Source organism: Anabrus simplex, chromosome 1 (assembly GCF_040414725.1).
Source record: "Anabrus simplex isolate iqAnaSimp1 chromosome 1, ASM4041472v1, whole genome shotgun sequence".
Taxonomy (NCBI): Eukaryota; Metazoa; Arthropoda; class Insecta; order Orthoptera; family Tettigoniidae; genus Anabrus; species Anabrus simplex.
This window is the reverse complement of record NC_090265.1, coordinates 819,240,985-819,260,599: the sequence shown is the minus strand read 5'-3', so window position 1 is coordinate 819,260,599 and position 19,615 is coordinate 819,240,985. Positions and strand designations below refer to the sequence as shown.

Below are 19,615 nucleotides of genomic sequence, written 5' to 3'. Positions count from 1 at the left end.
ACTAGATCAACTTTCAAATTTTTCGTGGTTAAGTAAGGTAAGAATTAAGGATATGTATAGACAAGAAAAGGTTCCACAGTGTAAAGCTATTCATGTTCAGCTGATGATGACTGTTTCAAGTCGAAACCGGTTCTATAAGCTAATTCCCACAATAAAATTTTATTGATAAGGTGGAACCTTTTCCTGTCTATACATACGTAAACTATCAATACGCAAATGAAACTAGTAAATCAAGAATTAAGGAAACAAAACGCGCCTGTAACAAAACACCTCAGAGAGAGAGAGAGAGAGAGAGAGAATGAATGAATGAATATTAAATCATTCTGAATGTCGGAGGAAGTACCACGAAAACCTAATGAAGTGTCCAAGTAGGTTCGAAGTTGACTGTCGTAATGTGCCAAGATATTCAAAATCTGAACATAGATATCTAGGTTCAAAGATACACTGCTTCCTTTTTGACCCCTTAAAGCAAGTCTCGGAGAGCTTAGGAAGTAAGCAGTAGTTATTAAAAGACATATAATTTTCCTGTTCTGTTCAATAGTTTCATTGCACATTTCCATAGATCTTTTATGCTGCTCTCTTAAACAAAACTCAATTCGTGTATTCTTTCCAGATAAATGAAGCATTTTTTTATATTTATGTATTTTATTATGTTATAAAATCGTCGTATCGATGCGTATTCCACAGGTTCCTTTGTTTAGGAAAATTCGGCCCCGCATTGTAGGGGGCAACGCGTCCGCCTGTTACCGGGCGGCCCCGGGTTCGATTCCAGGCCGAGTCAGGGTTTTTAATTGTAAATGATTAATATCCCTGGCCTGGGGACTGGGTGTTTGTGTCGTCTTTAACGTTCCTTTCCTCACATTCAACACTTCCGCAATAATTCCAATTGCACGCAGGTTCATATCACATGGTGCAAGTAGGGACAAAAGATCTCTATAGGTCGACGCCCCGAACAAATAGCATTTAAAACAAAAATAATTCGGAAAATAAAAGGCGAGGTCGACAATACATTCTGTTTAATTGTTTACAGCCACATAACGACGGTATAGAGTCATAAATGAACTCGTTGAAATGATGAGTAAATGTCCTTGTGTTTGTTTTCAAACAAAGAGTTAGCTTTGGTGGATCATTTTCAACGATGTCTAATTTATCATGAAATGTTAAGAAAAAGAAAGAAGCCGTAAGTAGTTTTCAGTCCCTACTGCAGTCCCTACTTATACCACTTTTGCTCGCTATCACTAAGTCTTCCATGCTAGGTTCAGTGGGATGTGAGTTTCCAACTTACATACATCTACGCTGGTTCGCAGCGTACTGGAAGACTCAAATGTATAACTTAATTCACCTCTAGCCCAAGACAAAATTCACTTCACCGATATACATAACACCATACACTAATTAAATATACTACTGGTCTTGAGACAGCACCTAATGAAAAACTAAACAGCAATACGGAAGATAATTTGAGTATGCGTTCGTACAACTTTGTCATTCTGCCTGTAATTTAAAGATGACATCCATGGTGTTCGGGAGTTCCTACGTCCTACCACCCCACGGTCGACCTTGCAGTGGTACTCGGGGGGTAGGCGCTAGCTAACGTGCGAATTTACTAGAGAAAATTTAAACAAATAATATCGCATAAAAATTCTAAATTAAAAAAATCATGAAGTATTTAAAATTTGAACGGAAGCGGCGCTTTCAGCACATCCATGGACACTACGCGCCTTATGTTCATGCTTCAAAGTTGTAGGCCAGAATTCAGCTCCAAAAAGGTCCACCAGTCTGATGACTGTCCGGTAGATTTTTAAAATTTAGGTGCAATATGATTTTCCTATCACAAAGGTCTCCGGTAATCTGGCGCCATTTCATTTATACGCCACTAACTCTTGTCTTGATATTGGGAATGGTACAGCAGTTCAAACGTTGTATGAGGTCGTTTTGGTGGCGATTATTGTTTTAAGATCAAGTGCATGTTGACCCAAAAGTACGTTAAAATTTGACGAGGCAATATTTCACGGAATATTGGAGGTAGAAAGGTAATAATTGACACACATTATTGGCATGACGTGTGGTTTTACTGACACCAAAATAAAGTACACAAAATGACCAAGAGATGTCGCTGGACAGCAACACGTCAGGTGCAAATAGCCACACATGCTTGACATGACTTGGTGTTTTATTGACACCAACAACGAGTGCACAAACAGGCCAACAGATGGAGCTGGACAGTAACACGTCAGTGATGCCGCCGCAAGAGACCCATGTACGGTATAAAAGGTGCTGTCGTGAAAGAGGACGTCAGATGGACCTGCAATTGCGGCGTGTCATGCTTGGCCTCCCCGGTCCCCCGACGTCAATCTGTGAGATTATTGGTTGTAGGGTTAGCTGAAGTCGCAAATCTACCGCAGTCGTCCGACCTTATTAGGGATGCTAAAACACAACATTCGACGGCAATATTTCATCCCATACCTATGGGTATGCTGTACAGTGTTGTTCACAACATTGTCCCTCGACTACGGGTATTGTTGATGAATGACGGCCGACGTGTTGAGCATGTGCTATAAAAACATCGTCTTTGCTAAACCTCGATTGTTATGCTAATCATTGCTTGTGTATCGTATGGAGCGCCATCTGTTGGTAAATTTGTATACTTTATTTTGGTGTCAATAAAACCCCATGTTTTGCCAATCATGTTTGTCGATTATTACCTATCTACCTCCAATAGTCCGTGAAGTATTGTCCTGTCAAATGTTAACGGACATTTTGGACACCTTGTACAACTGGGCAATCATCCTCTATTAACACTAATCAGAGGAGAATAATGGAAGAGGTCCGACACTTCGAAAAGTGAAGGACATGCCAGAGAAAGACAAAAGCCACGAAGGGCGTGAAAATAAAAGAATTCCTAGGCTTCGTAAACCTAATACCGTCGGGATCGGAAAAGAACAAGGAAGTTGACCAAGGGAGGTCGGATAGAACACATGAAAGTGAGGAGCGTGGCACAAGTAGGAGAAAGCAATGCCATGATTCAACTAAGGAACCCGTGGTCGCCAACCTACGCTCCCAGGTTAAGAAGCCCTGAAGCCCCTCTTAGTCGCCTCTTACGGCAGGCAGGGAATACCATAGGTGTTATTCTACCGCCCCCATCTATAGGGGGAAGGTGATGCATTTGAGTTGGGTCCTCTTGAGTTGAACCCCACTCACAGTGATCGTGCCATAATTATGTTTAGTCTTAACTTTCCAGGTACTCCTTATAAAAATGAGAGCCAATCGTTAGCGCAGCATTCTTGGTTTGGTACAGCACAGCCTTAGAAGGGAGGGCGTTGAGAGGAAATCAGCTGTTTCCACGACGAGTGTCTAGCCTATTGACGTCTCAAAAAATACTGACCGAAAATTTGTGATTTAACTTTTCCTACACTAATTAAGGTAGCAGTAATATTTATGAAGATATTTCCTTAGAATATCATCTTCTACCATCAGTTTGACGGACTTTACATGCATTTCAGATAAACCTTTCAGTTCGATTTTTAAAAGTTGATAAATTTTGTTAAAAGAAAGAAAATGTAGGGATTTTGTTGATCTACTTGAAATGATAGGTGATCACAAGGATACAGAATACTAAAACGAATGAATAGCCTACGGTAGGTTATGGTCAAAGAAAATGAAAAGAATGGAAGCTATTATTTGCGGTAGATTTAGACACTTAACATGAGGTTGAATATAAATAGTGTCTTAATATTCTGATGGAACTTCATGGTGCTGATAACGTCATTGTTGATTCTGAGTTTGTTGCAGCAATCGACAGAGAAATACGGTATCATGCCTCTGGCTCCGACCATTACTCTCATGAATGGTGTGAAAATGTCCCTCATAAGGTCAGTTGGTGCGTGCATTTCGGTGGGGAAACATGCATCTTCTCACTCGGTGAGGAAAACAACGGGAAACTACCTCACTCCTCATTTTTATAGTATGCCTAGTATGCCTCTTCAGTGACCCCTATGAGTGAGTGTGAGAGAATAGATCTCCGACATCCCCTACCTGTCGTAAGAGGTGATCTAAAGGAGGACCACGGGCTATGAACTTGGGAGCATTGGTCAGTGACCATGGTTACACAAGCTGAATCTGAGATTTCTTCCACTTACTTGTGCTAGGCTCCTCTTTTCTCTCTATTACATATCCGGTTTTTCGTTCTTTTCCGATCTCGACGGTATTGGCCTAGGAATTCTTTCATTTTCACGCCCTTCTTTCCTTTTACCTATGTCTTCATATTTTTGCATTTTCCATTTTCTTCCATTTTCACTCCGATTAGAGTTAATAGAGGATGGTAGCCCAGTTGCACTTCCTCTTAAAACAATAATCATCACCACCGCCTTGATCATCTATGCCAACTGATAGCGGAGCGATTGAGGAACAAACCAGCCTTCCCTCTGAATACTAAGCAAACAAACAAAAATACATACACACCTGCAGAGAGATTTGCGTAAATGAAAAGTGTCTAAAATGGCTGTACACCTACTATGTCTACTGGATGTATGAAATATCCCATCCAATAATCACAGATCACGATAAAGGGAATTAGGCAATTGGCATGAGTGTAGGCACTATTTAGTGGAGACATACGTCCGTTCGTATTATACAGCAGGAATATTCAGCCTGTGCAGGCCTCAACCCGCTCTGCAGCATTGTTAACAGGGTGTCCATGCACTGGAATAGCTAGGAGTTAACCCGGCAACTTGTCCGTCCACGCCGTTAAGTGGCAATGTATACCATCCAGGAGTTATAAATAGCGATACGAACGGACTTCAGTCCCGACCAAATAATTTTCTATATTTCCATGCAGAGTCAACTCGGGAAACGTTGTGCAATTTGGTCTTCATTCGATTTCTTACTTTCGAATGATGGTGTGAGGGTACATATAGTTTCGTGCAAAAAATGTCTTCGAGTTTAAAACTAAATGACGTAACTTGCCCCATTTGAATCTCAATGAAAACAGAAATTATTGGGAATCGAAATATTATTACCTCCATGTAGTGTTTGCTGGGTTATGTTAAAACTAAACACATGCAGATATGAAACAAACATTCCAGTGCAAGTTAATGCACTGAATAAATACACGCAGTTGCTACTGTATTCGTAACTCTTTGTCTCTAACCGAATCCTCTGCGAATTTCCAGTCGCATGACAAGTGCAGTTTAATCAAGGCTAAGATATAAGCGGACAAATACTGCGACCTTGAACTGCAAAGCCGCGAAGTAGCGGTCACTGTTCACGATTTATTGCTGACAATGAAGTCTAGAGATGGTAAAGGATGTCTATTCATTGTCGTTAGTATTTCTATTTCAACCTCACGTACCAAAATACAAGTGAAATTAAAATATAAGAGACCTTCACAGGTGATGATAACGTATATTTTTGCTTATTGTTAAGAAGGAAGTTATACTTATCTGTGTCGACTCAGTTAAATGTAACTTAAAAGCTTTTCAATCTGTAAAACACACAATTTATTACACTATAGCACACCCGTAAAAACACACTATTGAACAAAGAATGATATGTTTCGTCCTACAATAACATGCACAGATTCTATCAAATCACTTTAAATCGTGCGTATATATGTACAATATTGTTTGAATTGCGTAAAAATGGACCGAACTCGATAGCTGCTGTCGCTTAAGTGCGGCCAGTCTCAAGTAATTGGGAGATATTGGGTTCGAGCCCCACTGTCGGCAGCCCTGAAGATGGTTTTCCGTGGTTTCCCATTTTCACACCAGACAAATGCCGTGCTGTACCTTAATTAAGGCCACGGTCGCTTCCTTACACTTCCTAGGCCTTTCCTATCCCACCGTCGCGATAAGACCTATCTGTGTCGGTGCGACGTAAAGCAAATAGCAAAAAAAAGCGTAAAAATGGCAATTATTGAAAGTTTTGAGATATGAACAAGTATTAGCAAATAATTACTGCATGAGTATTCATCAGTCACAGTGTTAACCTATTTGAAATGTCTCTATACTTATCTAAACTGCTGAAATGTAGCCCGTTGCATTCAAACACTGTTTCCGGACTGTCTAAATACAGATACCACACTTAACCTTAAACTCCATGGGCTCATAATACATGTCACCATTTTACATTAGGCTAAATAATATTCCCGAGTATTGCCATATATCACCCTGTCTTGAACAGCTGTCGTGAGTATATTTGGCCAAGAGAAGAAACCTTCACTTGGTCTCGCTTGTCCACAACATCCTCCGTACAAACACACCAAGTTATCTCAGAACGGATCTTAAATACTTGTCATCCCCAAACAGTATGCATACAAGGCCAGAAATCACTTCCCTGATGAGCTCCCCAATTTACCAACTCATTCATACCTGCAACCATACGCTCCTGGAATGATCTACTGGCTTAATTAGATTTACACATAGTAGAAATGCATTTAAGAAGAGATGTTGTAAGTGGGACATAGACTTAAGAAATTAGTATATAATGTAATGTTTCTTTATAGTAACTCTCAAAAATTCACCCTCAAGATTCTGTAGTTTTGAACAATGTAGCATATAACTTATATGATGGCTTAGCATAACAACAGGCTTCATAGCCTAGGTCACGCCACTTAAAATATGTCAGGAAATAAAATAAAAAGTTGTGTTATATGCTATATTGAATTATGTGTTTGACAGAGTGAGAGGTTTATTTTTCTTAATTTTCATGAAAGTAATTATATTCATAGTCCTAACCAAAAGTCTAAAAGCACTAGTATATTTTTTAAAACACATACGTGGACTCAGGCTACTTAAGGTAAGTGAGTGCTTATATGTTTTCCAATTTAACACATTACAATACAAGTATTTTGAGAAAAACTTTCCTATACGTCGTTTAGGTCTCCGGTAATATATTTTCGAAAAAATAACGTTTAAAAACACCGTAATATCTGAGCATGTTTTCAATGTGTACACAACACCCGCTACTCATATATACGTATTTTATCATATTACCGCATATATTTATCACTTTACCATAAGTTTGATAAAACCATAGAATTTCCAAAGCATTTGATGTGTATTTTACACTCTGTTTTTTGGAGACGTGAAAATACATATGTTTCAATGGAGGAAGTTAGGAAAAACTGGGGTCAATATTCCTAGGGCCTGTCAATCACCAATCAATCAATCAATCAATCAATCAATCAATACTGATCTGCATTTAGGGCAGTCGCCCAGGTGGCAGATTCCCTATCTGTTGCTTTCCTACCCTTTTCCGAAATGATTTCAAAGAAATTGGAAATTTATTGAACATCTCCCTTGGTAAGTTATTCCAATCCCTAATTCCCCTTCCTATAAATGAATGTTTGCCCCAGTTTGTCCTCTTGAATTCCAACTTTATCTTCATATTGTGATCTTTCCTACTTTTATAGACGCCATTCAAACCTATTCGTCTACTAATGTCATTCCACGCCATCTCTCCGCTGACAGCTCGGAACATACCACTTAGTCGAGCAGCTCTTCTTCTTTCTCTCAATTCTTCCCAACCCAAACATTGCAACATTTTTGTAACACTACTCTTTTGTCGGAAATCACCCAGAACAAATCGAGCTGCTTTTCTTTGGATTTTTTCCAGTTCTTGAATCAGGTAATCCTGGTGAGGGTCCCATACACTGGAACCATACTCTAGTTGGGGTCTTACCAGAGACTTATATGCACTCTCCTTTACATCCTTACTACAACCCCTAAACACCCTCATAACCATGTGCAGAGATCGGTACCCTTTATTTACAATCCCATTTATGTGATTACCCCAGTGAAGATCTTTCCTTATATTAACACCTAGATACTTACAATGATCCCCAAAAGGAACTTTCACCCCATCAAGGCAGTAATTAAAACTGAGAGGACTTTTCCTATTTGTGAAACTCACAACCTGACTTTTAGCCCCGTTTATCAACATACCATTGCCTGCTGTCCATCTCACAATATTTTCGAGGTCACGTTGCAGTTGCTCACAATCTTGTAACTTATTTATCACTCTATAGAGAATAACATCATCCGCAAAAAGTCTTACCTCCGATTCCACTCCTTTACTCATATTATTTATATATATAAGAAAACATAAAGGTCCGATAACACTGCCCTGAGGAACTCCCCTCTCAACTATTACAGGGTCAGACAAAGCTTCACCTACTCTAACTCTCTGAGATCTATTTTCTAGAAATATAGCAACCCATTCAGTCACTCTTTTGTCTAGTCCAATTGCACTCATTTTTGCCAGTAGTCTCCCATGATCCACCCTATCAAATGCTTTAGACATGTCAATCGCGATACAGTCCATTTGACCTCCAGAATCCAAGATATCTGCTATATCTTCCTGGAATCCTACAAGTTGAGCTTCAGTGGAATAACCTTTCCTAAAACCGAATTGCCTTCTATCGAACCAGTTATTAATTTCACAAACATGTCTAATATAATCAGAAAGAATGCCTTCCCAAAGCTTACATACAAAAGCATGTAATCAGTTGCAGACAGCGGTTGATAGTGTTATTTTTGTGTGATTTGCGTCAATCTGTATCCTATTACGGGAAATCAGCAGGATATTCTTCAAGGAAATTTAATATTTAGAATCAGTCAATTTTGGAATAGGTTTTAGGGATACATTTACTCGTAAAATTATATAACAAACTTCATTTACTTCAAAAATTTCACAAGTGAAAAGTATTGCAATAATTATGTACGTATCAAAGTACGAGTATTAGAGAGGGTGAAATATTTTGACACAAAAGAAGTCACACTGTAAGATAGTGTTTCTTGTCAGCCTTGCGTTGGCACTTTTGGGTACCGTATGGAAGGAGCTAGTCCGCCTCTGTGGTGTAGTGGTTAGCGTGATTAGCTGCCACCCCCGGAGGCCCGAGTTCAGTTCCAGGCTCTGCCACGAAATTTGAAAAATGGTACGAGGGCTGGAACTGGGCCCATTCTGCCTAGAGAGCTCAACTGAGTAGAGAGAGCGATTCCCACCTCAGCTATCATCGATGTGGTTTTCCGAAGATTGCCACTTCTTCTCCAGGCAGAAGGGGTAGTAACTAACTTATGGACACGGTCGCTTCCTTCCCCCTTCCTTGTCTATTCCTCCCAATCTTCCCATCACCCGAAACGCCTCTGTTCAGCATAGCAGGCAGGGCCGCCCGGACGAGGTACTGGTCCTCCCCCTAGTTGTATCCCCGACCGATTGTCTCACGTTTCAGAATACTGCCGTAGGCCCGCCTGCAATGCAGGCCTTGCAGGCCCTATTATTACGTTACTAGGCCAACTGACAGGTTTTGAGACGAACAGCTGCACAAATGGCGAGGCGCGCTTCCGTTAGTATGAGCGCATACGGGAGAAATTATTTTCAGAATTTTCTCTCTCGGTGTCCCTTCCGTTTAAGTTTACTGTCGGCAGCCCTGAAGATGGTTTACCGAGGTTTCCCATTTTCACACCAGGCATATTCTGGGGCTGTACCTTAATTGAGGCCACGGCCCATTCCTCCCCAGTCCTAGCCCTTTCATGTCCCATCGTCTCTATAAAACCTATCTGCGTCGGTGCGACGTAAAGCCAATGGCAAAAAAAAAAGAATGACGTTATGAGCAGAACAAAGGGAAAGGCTATGAATAGCGCGAAATTATGACACTCCTTAGGCTCCGCAGACCTAATACTATTAGGATAGCGATTATTTCGTATCGGATATCCCTTCGTTTACTTTTGCTCTCCTTCAACCCCAACTAAGAAGCTGTTCATTTTCATGGGTTTCATAGCCCTTATATTTTGTTAAGCAGAAGTCTTCTTCTTTCTCCTATGATTAACATTAATGGTCCTCACAAACCCGAAATCCCTTAAAGGAACAACATCAATGGAGATTGATTGATTGATTGATTGATTGATTGATAATAATTTCGTGTGGCTATTACTAGCCGAGTGCAGCCCTTGTAAGGCGGACCCTCCGATGAGGGTGGGCGGCATCTGCCATGGTGTAGGTCACTGCGTGTTATTGTGGTGGAGGATAGTGTTATGTGTGGTGTGTGAGTTGCAGGGATGTTGGGGACAGCACAAACACCCAGCCCCCGGGCCATTGGAATTAACCAATGAGGGTTAAAATCCCCGACCCGGCCGGGAATCGAACCCGGGACCCTCTGAACCGAAGGTCAGTACGCTGACCGTTCAGCCAACGAGTTTTACAGTGTATCACTCATCCCACAGAATAACAAGTCTGCAGGTCTCTGTAGAAGCATTATTTTGTTTATTAAACCATGCGAAACCACCGATTCACCATATGTTGTCAAACAACTCTGTGTTATATGAAACAGCTTGTTAAGGGGACAGTCTGGAGATAAAAATCGATATTTTGGTCATGTTGGTGACAAAAAAATTAACGCTGAAATTGGAGAGACTGAGAGTCTTCTTTTTGTCGCTAAGTTATTCCGTTGAATTCAATTAACTTTTCACTTTACTAAAGCTTTGTTTGCTAGTCTGCACACAGCAGAAATGGGCGTGGCGACGGCTTTGCCTTCATTTTCTCACAATTATAATTTTACATATTATTCCCATTTTCTCCCATAATATTTTGCCAAATGCAACAAAATATTTATGGTATATATACCACAGCTACATTAGGAATCCTGTGTACAGAGTGTTTGATTGCAGATTTTTTCAAGTAATAGGGATCTTTAAATCCGAAAATTTAGAATAAAAAATTAGACGAAGGTTAATACAATATATCTTTTTGTATATTTTTTTTCCCAGAAAAATTAATACACAGTGACTTTTAAAGAAATACTATCTACCTAATTCCAAATTTTCATTAACATTTTTGTGAAAAAAGGAATGAATAATTTCAATTTTTTTTGGAAAAGCTATCAATTGTATATGAAATACATTTTCGTGATATCCCTACTTTTATTTAGGTGACATTCCCACAAAGTTTCCCAAAAATCCATGCGTTAGGTAAAAATATCTGTTTATCTCCAGACTGTCCCCTTAAATAATCGTTTTGGTTGGATTTTGTTTAATTAAAAATGAGTGAAATATCTGCTTTGCATGAAACTGACTTTTCCGATATTGACCAGAATAATTATCTTATGTGGACCAGTGAAAACCAAAGCGTGTAGGTCGTATTTGCGTATTATTAGCTAGTAAGATTTAATAGTGTTCTGTAATAGAGACAGCTGTGTAAATTCACTACCAACAATTCATTCACAACATAATAATGTCCACGTCCACACTAACCACATAAAATGTATTATATATAAGAAAAACTGGCTAATTCACAATGTTTAGAATATTAACAAGCTAATTTATCTGGTTCTCACCGGGGAATGTTTTGTATTCTTGAATAGTCTTGAAGTAAAATTTACCTATTTCTTCAATATTAAGATAACATTACTTATCTTGTTAGTGTCAAAGGACAGAAAGCATTGATATTAGTACTATAAGGCAAAAATAAAAATAATAAACATTGACTAATCAGGTTTTCCTCCCGGGATGTGTGATATGGTGGACAAGCAATTTTTTTTTAAATTGTAAATTACAAGGGGTAGTCAAATGAAGACCGAAACACACGCTACATCGTGACCATGAAATGGTTTTATTCAAAAGTAATTACCAAAAGCGTAAATATATTTATCCCACTGGGAGACGATACGACCAATTCCAGACCGAGCTCGATAGCTGCAGTCGCTTAAGTGCGCCCAGTATCCAGTATTCGGGAGATAGTGGGTTCGGACCCCACTGTCGGCAGCGCTGAAGATGGTTTTCCGAGGGTTCCCATTTTCACACCAGGCAAATGCTGGGGCTGTACCTTAATTGAGGCCACGGCCTCTTCCTCCCCAGTCCTAGCCCTTTCCTGTCCCATCGTCACCATAAAAGCTATCGGTGTCGGTGCGACGTAAAGCCAATGGCAAGAAAAGATCAATTCCAGTTTTGTAGGAACCATAACCGGGCTCACTCTTGCACTACCTCGTCCGAATTAAACCGACGTCCACGAATGCCTTTCTTTCTCCGTGATTCGTTGGTTTTCCCGTAAAGGCCATCAATCCGCCCTGGAGTAATGGCTCGATGGACCAGTCTTGGGCGCGTATCGTCTTGCAGTGATGTGCGCCGTTCTCGGAATCTCCTATGCCACTTGTGCACACTCGTCTTCGACATGCAGTGTTCCTCATACACAGCAGACCTGTGGCGATGAGTTTTGTGTACTCCAGCACCCTCAGTCACCAGAAAACGAACCACACTTCTCTGCTCTTCTTTGCTTGCCTCCATTCCTACAACTGGACAAACACATTGGACCAGTTCACCCACCAATAAAGAAATAAACTAACAACTGCTTGCACCTGTGAGTTGTCACTATGCAGTATGTTCTACTACCACAGCGATGGCAGTATCGATACGTATCAACAGTGTTGCCACCTTCCACGTGAAATGTGTTTTATGGTGAGTGTTCGGTTTTCATTTGACTACCCTCTTATATTTTGTAAAGTGACTAATTAAAATTATAATTATCAAATGGTTTACATGGGTTTGTTTTTACAGTATATTGGAACCTTATGTCTACCTTTTTCTTCTCAGGATGTTGTAAATACCGAACAACTCTCCTTTCACGATTTCTACTCTATCCATTTTCTTTATCCATTACCTGAAAACTGCCTGCCATACATTGACTTCGGCGAAACAGGTAACTACAACAAGTTGTCTTCCATTTGTTCACAGGTATCACATTTTACGAGCTTCATGCGCCGATCATGGTTCTTGCGACGCGAGGATTTGAGTCCAAGACAATGAGCAAGAAGGATCTCGCACTCCAGCTCAAGAAAGTCGTTCATGCCTTGAAAGAAGCTACCGCAATTCTTGTGTACGAGCCAGAGAATTCCTCGGAAGGCCTCATGCATGGGGCGGCAAAGGACGCGCTTGTTCGGATGAAGGACTGGCAGACCATTCTGGACAAGTTCTAATTCACGGTCTATTTTGTATTGTACAGAATGTCCCAACACTCGCATTAGTGCCATCTATATGACGAATTATTTGTGAAGGCAAACTAGACAAAGATATTCGCTGCGTTATTATTATTAATTTTTTTTTGCAAGTTGCTTTACGTCGCACCGACACAGATAGGTCTTACGGCGACGATGGACAGGAAAGGGCTAGGAGTGGGAAGGAAGCGGCCGTGGCCTTAATTAAGGTACAGCCCCAGCATTTGCCTGGTGTGAAAATGGGAAATCACGGAAAACCATCTTCAGGGATGCCGACAGTAGGATTTGATCCCACTATCTCCCGAATACCGTTAATTTCTTGAAATTTAAATTATTGCCAATTACTGCCAAAATTTCAACATAGGGAAAGTCAATCACAGTTTTGGGTAAGACACAAATCAGTCCTGTGCAATGATTCTTCTTTCCGTATCTGGTTTCAACTTGGAGTGCCCAATAGCAAGCGGTTAATATCATATTGTCACTTGCTTGGAGCAAATCGTCCATCGAGCAAGGAACTTCAAGGGAAGATCATAATATAGTTGCGACGGGTAACCGATCCTCAGACGGCAGAAAAGAAAACGGCATACGTTTGATCTCCTGGCCCCTCGCTTGCGCAACAGGGATTGATTTATGGGCTTTAGAACTGAAGTCCTCATTCCCCAACAGAAATCCTCACAGCTCTGTTGCCAATGAACCTCTTAGATAGAAGTACATGGAACTCTACACGGATAACAACCGAGATAGATTTGTGATTCACCTAGCAGACAATGACTAGGACGACGAATAGAGGAAAGGTTTAACTACATTCTCTTTCCTTTTTCTTTCTTTCCTTCTTAATCTGTTTACCCTCCATGCTCGGTTTCTCCCTCGGACTCAGTGAGAATTCCATATCTACCGCCTCAAGGGCAGTGCCCTGGAGCGTGAGACTTTGGGTTGCGGGATACAACTGGGAAGGAGGACCAGTACCCCGCCTAGGCAGCCTCTCCTGCAATGTTGAACAGGGGCCTTGCGGAGGGATGGAAAAGGACAGGCAAAGAAGAGGGAAGGAAGTGGCTGTGGCCTTAAATTAGGTACCATCCCGGCATTTACCTGGAAGAGAAGTGGAAAATCACGGAAAAAACGCCGAGGATGGCTGAAGTGGGAATCGAACCCACCTCTACTCAGCTGACCTCTCGAGGCTAAGTCCACGCCATTCGAGCCCTCGTATCATTTTTCAAATTTCGTTGCAGAGCCAGGAATCGAAGAACCCAGGCCTGCGGAGATGGAAACTAATCACGCTAACCACTACACCACAGAGGCGGAAAAATACTGCATTTTTTAAATAGCTAAGTTCGTCCGCTATTTTATGTCCGAACTACACATTCCGACGTTTATTATTATTATTATTATTATTATTATTATTATTATTATTATTATTATTATTATTATTATTATTATTATTATCATTATTACCGGGCGAGTTAGCTGTGCGGTTTTGGGATCTCAGCTGTGTGCCTGCATACGGAAGATAGTGGGTTCGAACATTACTGTCGGAAGCCCTGGATGTGGTTTTCCGTGGTTTCCCATTTTCACACCAGACAAATACTGGGATTGTACCTTAATTAAGGCCACGGCCACTTCCTTCCCACTCCTGCGCCATTCCTATCTCATCGTCGCCATAAGACCTACCTGTGTCGGTGCGACGCAAAGCAAATAGTAAAAAACAGAAACATAACATTTATTATTATTATTATTATTATTATTATTATTATTATTATTATTATTATCATTATCATTATTATTATTCCAGATGCTAGATCGTGATTTTACTTCTACTTTCTTTACTGAAAGCGAAACACTGATATTAGCAGCATAAAAGTAATATTTTAATAGGCCTACTTTGATATGAATTTTAGTATTTTGGAAGACCTGCTCTTTGTTTGCATAAACAGCTCATGGCGTTCATTTACGGCTATTGGAAAGTATTTGTCGAGTGTATTTGCCAATTATTTCTTTCTTTCTTTCTTTCTTTCTCTTTTATAACATCTGCGACCACCGCACGGCTTATGCATGGCATAAAACATTCAACGATATTGGTTTCTGTTGTGGTTTATGATCAGGTATTTATATTTATATTTTGTCTTAAGAATAAATTAAATGCTAACATGTGTAAATAATCGACGCAAAATATGACACCATACGACACCCATGCTCTTAACAGCGCTCATTTGCCTTTTAAATGACACATGCCTGTTGTGTCCAGAGGAAATAAACCGACTGACAAACCTCATTATCACTAGGGCGGGCCACGTTCTGGGATCAGAAGCAGCCGCCTGGCGATACGTTCGCCGTCCCAACTTTACTAGTAGATGGCTATGATCTTGAATAGCACGACATGTGGACAAGCTATCTGTATCACCTGGTAGAGGGCCCATTTCCACTCTCAGGCGATTCGAAGTTCTCCATACTGCATACCTGAGCTCCCCACCAGGGGCCAATTTTATTCTTCCTTTGTTTTCAGGAGATGATTATCCAGCTATTTTCACCATTTTAAGAGGTAGCGTTCTCCCTGCGTCCCTTTCAGGATTTTGGTTCCTGAGCTCCTCTTTGACTTGAGTTCGTCATCTGGCTGGCTGGTGACCGAACAGGGGACGTCTAGTCACTTCCTCTAGCTGAGGAACTGTATATTAGTGCCTGCCATAATAAATTCTCTTTATATGCATAAAACGCTGCCCACTATCAACCACCACATCAGCACGTAAAGAGTGAATACATCCTTCCACATATCACTGGAGTAAGAAAGGACATCCGGTCGTAAAACCGGGCCAATTTCACATGTAAGACACAGATGGCACTCACGATACCACGCGGAAAAAAGTGGCAGAAGGAGGAGGAGAAGAAGAAGATTTGGTGTAACATTCCTTCAACTCCTATATATTTTTTAGAATCGCTGACATGCCGTAATTTTTCAGCATTCGGAGGACAACAACCGCCAACGGTGCGCGAGCAATACCTCGTATCCCACAATGCTCTTTCAGTCTATTATCCTCCTTAAAACTGGTCACGCTTCCCAGCCATACATGGATATGCAGTCCATCATAACAACGTTCGTTGTGTTCATTTTCCTGTGCTGATGTGTTAAGGAAAATTAACCTTAAATGCATTACACTATAGGAGTGCGTAAATACTTCATGAAAATATACATTCCTACAGTACGGTACAAAAGGGTTCAGTTTCCTTTACACAGTGGCATAGCAAAATGAACGTAACGAACGTTGTTATAATGGACTGAATTTCCATGTGTGGGCAGGAGGCATGACCAGTCTTATGGAGGATAATAGATCGCAAGAACGTTGTGGGATACGAGGTACTGTTCGCGCACTGTCAGTATGTTACATTTAAAAACTTTAAAATGTTCGCAACCTAGTTGCGATCGAAGAAGCCACCCTACTTTAAGAGCACATTTTACATATTGGGGTGCGTAGGTCATTAACACTAAACTTACCCCACTTGAATGGTGGTAGTTGTTGTTTTGAGGGGAATTACCATCAGTCACCCTTAATTTTAATCATAGGATAAAGCAGGGCCTCTCATGGTGCATGCACCGGTGCAATGCGCGGCAGAAAGTGCAAAAGACGACTCAGCTAGGTTGATCAGAGTGCAGACCCCTTTACTCACTTGGTATGCACGCACCACTATCCGAACAGAGCTGAGCCAAGTTGAGCCGAGTCGCCCCGAGAGAAGACGCTGGTCCGAACCGAGCCGAGTAAGACGATGCACAGTGCACAGAACCGTTGCGCCTCGGTTTGTTCGCGTGAGATTTTGGGCCTTTGAGAGACCCTTGGATAAAGAAAAGAGGTTGAACCCTTAGAAGAATGTAGGTACCAGAATGAGAAAGAGAAGAACCACGAAGGGCGTGGAAAAGAAGTCACCCTTGGTTTCACGATCTAATGCCATCGATGTCAAAAGGGAACAAATGTTTATCCAGGGAGGTCGAAAGATAAAAATTGAGGAAAGTGGCACATATACATAAAAATCAATACCGGATTCACTTAGACCACCTCTGCCCTCCCCAGCTTGGCGCACGACCTCATTTCCATACATTTGTCAGTTGTATCCTTTTAGGTTTTGGGCAGGCACACACCCACATCCTGACGACTTCTGCACTTGCGCTGTGTGTCTTAACCGCTGAGTATGCCGCTCCTGTGTGGTAAGCTTCAGTGCATGCCAAGCAGGTTGATACTGCGGTCAACGATACTGTACGAATAATCTCGGGATGCCTAAAACCAACGCCAGTGCAGAAACTGTGCCCGATTGTCGGAACATCCGGAGGGCCACTGCTTCAAACACCTGGAGAACAAAGCAGGAGAATGACCATTGACATCCCCTTCATGATCACAAAGTTGCAAGGTCTTGGCTCAGATCCCGCAAGAGCTTCCTTGCTGGGACTCTTCCGCTGAAGGAAACACCAGGAACAACTCGTCATAACACATGGAGGAGCTCACTGCCCTCAGATATGTCACTAAAGGAAGAACTACCTCCTGGCGCCGACCTATCTTACCATATATGGATGTTACTCAACCACTTAACAGTGGACGTCCCTCGATGCAAAACCAACCTGAAGAAATTGGGGATCCTTCCAGCAAACGCAGACACCTCTTGTGAGTGTAGTGCTGAACAAAACCCAAGCTACCTACTTATCTCTCCCCTCCTGGCTAAACCATGCACTTCACAAGATATATTTAGAGAAAGCAACAAGGCCATCGCAGCTGCAGTTTTTGCAAATGTTGACCGGACACGGAAATTAGTGAATAAATGATTAGAATTTGTATTTATGTTGATGCACTTAACAGTTTCAAAGACAGATACACATCAATTTTGTTATTGCAGCTCACTGAAGCTAAGTTTGGGACATTCTGTACTAATAGCGTTATACAACAATTGGAGAGACTAGTGAATACTTGCACTTAGTTTATTTTAAAAAATACGTAATAGGTTTATTCCACGTGAATGTTGACAATAGAAAGCAAGGTGTCCCTTATTTCTTGAAAGCTCTCCCATTTCTGATTAATGAACTATCTTCTCATATCGTAGCTATTACAGCAAAGCCTCGCATTTTCCAATGCTCTTCCTATCAATTATTCTCCTTAAGACTGATCACGCCTCCCAGCCATGTATGGATATGAAGTCCACTAGTACAATTTTCGTTTAGTTAATTTTCCTATGCTAATGTGTATTGGAAAATTAACCTTAAATACATTATACTGCAGGAGTGCGTAAATAGGTCATGCAAACATGCTTCCCTACAGCACGGTACCGATACTGTGAATTTCAATTTCCTTCACGGTTTACCACAGGAAAATGAACACAACGAACGTTGTTCTGAAGGACTGCATATCAATATGTGGCTGGGAGGTGTGACCAGTCCTGGGGAATATAATAGATAGGAAGTGCATTGACAGGAACGAGATTTTGCTGCAACAGTGACGATATGTCGCATGAGCTAATGATATCCTTGATCTCAAAATGTTTTCCGCATTATCTAAATTGAATTATATTTAATAAGCCTCTATTTTCTGTGATGTTGATAATATTTTGTATTTATAGTGAGAAAAATATTAAATAAAGTTTAACCATTCCATCCTATGTGTCATGAATTAAACTTAAGTTGAATTTTTCATTCCTTTGAACAGGTAGTTGTATATGTCAATAAATTGAATTTGAATTCGAGTTTAATGATTATTGATTTAGAGAAAAATACACTGTGTTTGATTTAGAGTTTAATGATTATTTAAAGAAAAATACACTGTGTTTGTCATCCATTCGTGACAAAAACCTGATACAATAACTATGAGAGTATGTATCCCATAAAAATGACGTTAACAAATAATGGAAGGATTCATGTGAGAATTTTTCAAATGATAAGTGTTTGCATTCCTTGACAAATTGAAAGTTGATTAAGGTCAGTATATCACTAGCTATATAAAACTACAAGCTTGCTTGGTTTTGAAAGCCGGAAAAAGGAAAGGTCCAGAAACACCTAACTCTGTAGCGATCGAAACTGGACAACAGTTGCTGAGATAAGGACGGTAGAGTATGATGACTGGTACCAACGACGCCCGATTCAACTAGGGTCAGCAAATTGTCTCACGAATATGGAAATCAATTGGATATGCCGGGAGCGTCCGAGGACACGTTCGGCTTGCCAGTTACAAGCCTTTTGATTTGACGTCCAAAGGCGACCTGCGCATCCTGATGAGGATGAAATTATGATCAAAACGACACATTCCCCCAGCCTCCGTACCAGCGGAATTATTCAATTGTGGTTAAAATTCCTGACCTTGCCAGGAATCGAACCCGGGAACCCTGTGACCAAAGGCCAGCAAGCCAACCATTTAGCCATGGAACCGGACACGAATACGGAGTCCCTGAGTTATTTGTGTTGTTGCTCCCTGGCATAGGAGTATATGTGGCTGGGAGGCGTGACCAGTTTGAAAGAAAATAAAGGATAGGAAGTGCATAATGTCCGCCTCTGTGGTGTAGTGATTAGTGTGATTAGCTGCCACCTCCTGAGACCTGGGCTCTGCAACGAAATTTGAAACGTGGTACGAGGACTGGAATTGGGTCCACTCAGCCTCGGGAGGTCAAATGAGT

The 19,615-nt window shown here is 41.0% G+C and overlaps 1 protein-coding gene across 1 annotated transcript in view; it reads left to right on the top strand.

Annotated features, from left to right (window-relative positions):
* The window catches only part of LOC136857575 (SET domain-containing protein SmydA-8), a 210,208-nt gene extending 191,606 nt beyond the window's left edge, over nt 1–18,602 (top strand). The window contains exon 8 of the mRNA XM_067136349.2: nt 12,723–18,602. Coding sequence (XP_066992450.2) covers nt 12,723–12,964 — 242 coding nt within the window. The 3' untranslated portion in view covers nt 12,965–18,602. The remainder of the gene's footprint in view (nt 1–12,722) is intronic.
* Nucleotides 18,603–19,615: the final 1,013 nt, after the last annotated feature.